General features: G+C 46.6%; 1 protein-coding gene across 1 annotated transcript in view; it reads right to left on the bottom strand.

Annotated features, from left to right (window-relative positions):
* CNNM2 (cyclin and CBS domain divalent metal cation transport mediator 2) overlaps window positions 1–5408 on the bottom strand; it is a 119439-nt gene extending 114031 nt beyond the window's left edge. Inside the window, exon 1 of the mRNA XM_010285278.1 lies at window positions 4466–5408. Coding sequence (XP_010283580.1) covers window positions 4466–5360 — 895 coding nt within the window. The 5' untranslated portion in view covers window positions 5361–5408. The remainder of the gene's footprint in view (window positions 1–4465) is intronic.
* Window positions 5409–5421: the final 13 nt, after the last annotated feature.

Here is a 5421-nt window from a genome sequence, read left to right as displayed (position 1 = left end):
GATGGGAACCCATAAAATCTGACAGGGACCAGAAAAGAAGCCACCTACAAGCCTGGGGTAAAGCTGTACCAGAAGTGGTAAGTGACCTAATAACAGAACCGCCCCCCCGCCCCTCAGACCAACAACAGGAATGCAGAACTTTGGATCCCTAGCCTACCAATCACTTGCTGTCCTACCTGCTTCCAAAAAGAGGATCTATGTGCTCAAAAAAGAGGAGTAAGTAGGTCTAGATATTCTTCTCCGCTCCCTCAAAAGTAAGGGGTTTAGGTTTCAGGTTGCTGGGGCTTGGTTTTCTTTGGAGGCAGAAGAGGAACTAGAGAAGAAATGGACAAAGTTTTCCACCAGGTCCTACGTCCACACTAAAATATAGCCACCAAACATACATACTATTAAAACAGTCAATACAAGACCAACAGAGCATGAAGAGAAGATCGTAAAGTTAAATCTGACAAGGTTTTTAGGAAAGAAAAAATCTTTTAAGGTGTAATTGGCAATGATTTTAATAAGGAATCCAGGAATTTTCTTAAGGCTGCCACGTGATTCAGAAAACAAGAGCTCAGAACTGCTGCACAGTTACTGTGACTTCTTTGTATCAGGTTATTAACTCTGATCTTTAGTATAACATAATAGCAGAGAGAGATAATAAATAAGATCAAAACATATGACTCAAAGTCCTCAGATAAGGACTCCGATTGAGAAACCGCTGCCCTCTGAAGCCACCCAGGCCACCAGGAAAGCAGCTGTACAATGGCTCGTAGAAAGTGGGCCAATCTTAAAATATTAGTATTACAACAGGAGGCTTTTCAAGCTGAATTCTTGTAGCTCTGGCAGGCAGGGAGCTAGAAATAGAACACTTTGGATTTAGGATCATGCACGCAGAGTGCCTGTGAAAAACACCAAGAGCAAGTGCCAGCGAGCATTTGACCAGGGACCTAGGAAAACTGTCAAAAAGGGCAGGGGGGAAGAAAGCCCACACACTTGTCAACAAGGAAAAGGACACTAGTGGAGACAGGTCACTAGCTTCTTTCCAAAAATGACTTTGTTGCTCACTCACTCCCTGCCGCAGCATAGGAGCCAGAACAGAAATCAATCCTGGAACAGGTAACACCTTGCTCTCTTTTACAGCAAAAGCCAACGTCAGATTAGCTGGGAGTGGACTTATTTCAAATAAGATACCTCTTTGCGCTCAGCAAAGTCAGGCAGGTCATTTCCTAGGCCAGTATAAAGGGTACCTTATATTTCCTTGCATTAAATTTGAATGACTGAGTTCAAGTACATTAAACACTCAGTCTGCTCAACTTGTAGGCAAAGAGATTTGACAGTGCTGGTAGAGGTTTAAGGTCTGTTGATGGGAATAAAAAATTGCCCCTCTTTCCAAAGCTATTTATTTATTTGTAATTAAACAATGTTTTTTAGAAGAGAAGCTTTTTTGCAGACTGCTTCAGAAATCATGTTTATTCACACTTTAAGAGATTAGAGCAACAGGGGAGTGGGAATGTGCTGCAGCGCGCTCTCTTAAAATTAAGTTTCTTGCCTTGCAGCAAGTGAAACAGGTATTTATTTTGCAATTGTGGGAAAAGAACATTAATAATAGGCCCAACACCAAATCCTCCAGCTGTTCAGCCTAAGCACCAGAACAAGCACAGAACTACCCATTTCATCTTCCACAACAGCATAAGGACATCCTGCCATGCTTGGCTTTTAATCTCCTCCTCCTCCTCCTCTTAAGCTTTCATTCTGTGTTTAGGTTAAGTATGTTTTGCTCCTGCCCAAAAGTGAGTTTCAAAACCCCACCTACCCAGCTAATTGCCAAACTTCTTAAAAAAAAAAAAAAAAACAACAAACCAACCACCAAACCAAGCCTCTCTCCTTAAACCGATTAAAGTATTCAACTGACAGCACTATTATACAGCTGCGTGTTGCACTGAACAGTGGTAACAGGGACCTGGCTGGGGGGGCGAAAGGCATACACATAAGTTTTGAAGCAAGCCTGCTGAGGCAGAAGGACAATGTGGTGGGAAGGGAATGATTAAAAACTGTAAGCTTATTTATTTTCAACACTCTACCAGAGTGTAACATGCAATTTGATTCTCACCCTTAATTTGTACATTCTCACGGGAATTTGGCAAGGTTGCTCTGAAGAAGAAAGTTTGAAGAACTCTTGCAAAAGACACTGCGCTATGCCAGATCAAGCAAGCTATCAGTTATTTACATTCATTTCAAAGGACACAAAGGAAGCCATTTATTCCCACCATACCTGCACTTTTAAAGAGAAAACAGTTAGGACAGAGCTGGTCCTAACACCAGGGCTTGTCAATACAGACCAACCAGCATAGCTATTCTGGAGTAAACATTCAAGTATGATCAAACTACCCTGAATTAATTCACAGCTACAGAGACTACTCCAGGACACAGTGATCTCAGGCGGGAACACAACATGTTAGGAAGTCATCCTAAACTCGTGCTACTGGGACATTTCCTAGTGCAGCCAAGGGAAGTCCTCTGGCTACCAGAGAAAGCAATCTCTGGTCTGCACCTTCCAAGGGACCCAGGAGAATTTTTAAGCAGCCTATTTTAAGTCCAAGTTTCAGGAACTGTAAGGAGGCGTATTTGGCTTAGCCACCCTTGCAGGATTAAGATGTGCACCTAATTCTCCCAGCTATTAAATAAAAAGAATTCCTATGTAAACACACAGAAGCACATTTCACCTCTTTCAGACAAGGGAAATAAAGCAACCAACATAGTATTCATTTTTTCAGACACATTGCTACAAACAAAACTAGAAAACACACAAATCTCACTGCAGGTTAAGAACCCATCACACTATCTGGAGTCCAAATAACGGTGGGGGGGAGGATGGGGGGGGAGTCAGAAGCAGAACCCTATGCCCACACATGCAGCAAAATACATCTTAACTAGCCAACAGTTAAGTGACAGATCAAAGCTGCAGATCCTGCAGTGCAAAACCCACAGCAGAGCAAGGCTCTTTTTCATCTCTCCTTCCACAGCTCTGAACCCAAGTAGGATTTCCCCATCATTTCGCAGAGGCAGAAAGAGACAAAGAAAACCACTGCTGCACTGGTCAGAAAAAAGCAGGAGTATGTTCACCTTCCACCCATGAAGATGAGGAAACCAATGGAGTAACCCTCCAAATCCTCAAAACTGAGTTAAGCAGGAAGAGAAAGAGCAAATGTCATGCTGTCAAAGCTCAGCGTGTGGACAAAATAGCACCTGAAATTTAAATGGTAATTTAAATTTATTACCTAGAAAGACCATTCACCAATTTACAAAGCTCTTTTCAAGGTAACTTTTGCAGTTGATAAAAGGTGAACTCAAATATTCCCCGTTTGCCTAACTGTGGGGTCAGTGCAGCTGTAAAGATCTCCTCTTTCAGCCAGATCATCTCCCAGGGACTGAGCTGCTCAGCGGTACTTTGATCAGATCTTCCCCGGTACAAACAGCTATGTGGCACTCCAATGGCCTTCAGTTTTCCAGCATGGGAGTCCACACATCCAATCTGTTTGAAATTTCACTTAACTATTTCTTTGAAAGCACTTTCCTGCACAGGCCATATAGTATAGTTATTTGGCTTGCAGAGAGGAACAGATTTAAAAAGGAAGACAAAACAAGCTTTTTCCTTTCTCATAAGCAAAAGCTCCTAGCAGGAATTAAGATGCATTTGTCAGGTCAACACCTACAGTTAAGATGGGCCAGAAAGCCTCAGTTCCGTTCTGATGCAACTAATACACACGCTACACCGGAGAGGTAGAAAGGATCATGTCTTCGCTGAGCCTGGGGTCCTGGGGGCAGAAGGAAGCCTAGGGAAAAAGACCTGTAACTCTCAAGTGCAGCACCAACAGGTGCTTTTGAATGTATTTTAAGATCCTGAAACTATTTATGAGTTACAAGATCAAAGCATCAATCAAAATAACTGGAACGTGAGCGCAGAGCTGAGGTCAGCCAGCTGAGCCTATGAATGGAGCTAAAATGCCTTGTTTATCTCAGCACGTGTGTGCGCACTAAGCCTGAAAGATATGGGTGACCTACCCGAGCAGCCCACCCGCTCCTCACTGTCAGGCCAGCTGAAAAAGCACAGAGAAGACACAGCCAAGTAACGGGTGCAGATTCCCGTCAGCGGTTCTCACTATAATGGACAGATGAGTGGAAAAAGCAAGAAAGAAAACAACCTTGCTTGGCGCCATGCCCACACACACAGCCCAGTGCAGTGGGGAAAAGAGGCCAGGGGCACATACCAGCCGCGTATCAGCTTTCTGGCCCAGGGAATGGGCAGATCTTAAACACAGGCCACTCTCTGTCCTGAATGCACCTTCCCAAACTCCTCCGCAAGCAGGAACCTGAGAGCGCCTCTCTGCGGAGCTCCCTTGCCTTCCTGGCCAGCTCGCCATAGGAAGGTAGATGCTCACCACTACCGAGCAGCACCCCCACACCACAGGCACCAGCCCACCTTTCTTGAACTCCTCCAGCATGGCATCGAGCTTGGTGTCGTTGAAGACAAAGTGCAGCGGATGGTTGTAGAAGCGGGTGATGGTCTTGAGCGGAGTGCAGTCATCGGGGTCCACAAAAGCCAGGTCCTTAACAAAGAGCAGGTCCACAATGTTGGAGCGGTCACCCTCAAAAACGGGGATGCGGGTATAACCGCTCTCCATGATCTCAGACATAGTGTTGAAGTCGAGCACAGCCTCGGCAGCGATCATGAAGCAGTCTCGGAGGGGAGTCATCACGTCCTCCACCGTCTTGGTGCGCAGCTCCAGGGCTCCTTGGATAATGTTGAGCTCCTCCTTGACTAGATCGTTATAAGGGTCGGTGACCCGCAGCATCTCCAACAACTTCTCACGGTTATAGACCGTGCCGATCTCCTGGCCCAGAACACAGTCCAGCAACTTGCTGACAGGGTAGGAGGCCGGGAAGGTCATCATCATGAAAAACTTGGTGAGGAAGATGGTGTTGGCGCCCACGGCCAGGCCGTGCCGAGAGCAAATGGCCTGCGGCACGATCTCGCCGAAGATGACGATACCGATGGTGGAGACCACCACGGCCACCAGCCCAGAGCCAGCAATGTCGTCCAGCAGGATGGTAAGCGTGGTGTTGACCAGGACATTGCCCAGCAGGAGGGAGCAGAGCAGATAGTTGCCCTGGCGCCGCACGGGCTCAATGCGCTTGGCATAGTTCTTTTCTTTGTCCGTGCCACAGTTCTGCACGATGCGCAGCTCCATGGGGTCCAGGGCCATGAGGCCCAGGTTGAGGCCACTGAACATGCCCGAGAGGCAGAGGAGGAGCGAGATGAAGATGACCTGCAGCCAGAAAGGCAGCAGGAACTTCTTCTCCTCGCCCACAATCATCTTGGTGTCCTCGCCGTCGTGGTAGATCCAGGTGGTCTCGCTCCAGGGCGGGGGTCCGGCC

Source organism: Phaethon lepturus, unplaced genomic scaffold (genome assembly GCF_000687285.1).
Source record: "Phaethon lepturus isolate BGI_N335 unplaced genomic scaffold, ASM68728v1 scaffold1394, whole genome shotgun sequence".
Lineage (NCBI taxonomy): Eukaryota > Metazoa > Chordata > Aves > Phaethontiformes > Phaethontidae > Phaethon > Phaethon lepturus.
This window is presented reverse-complemented; position numbering and strand designations above follow the sequence as displayed.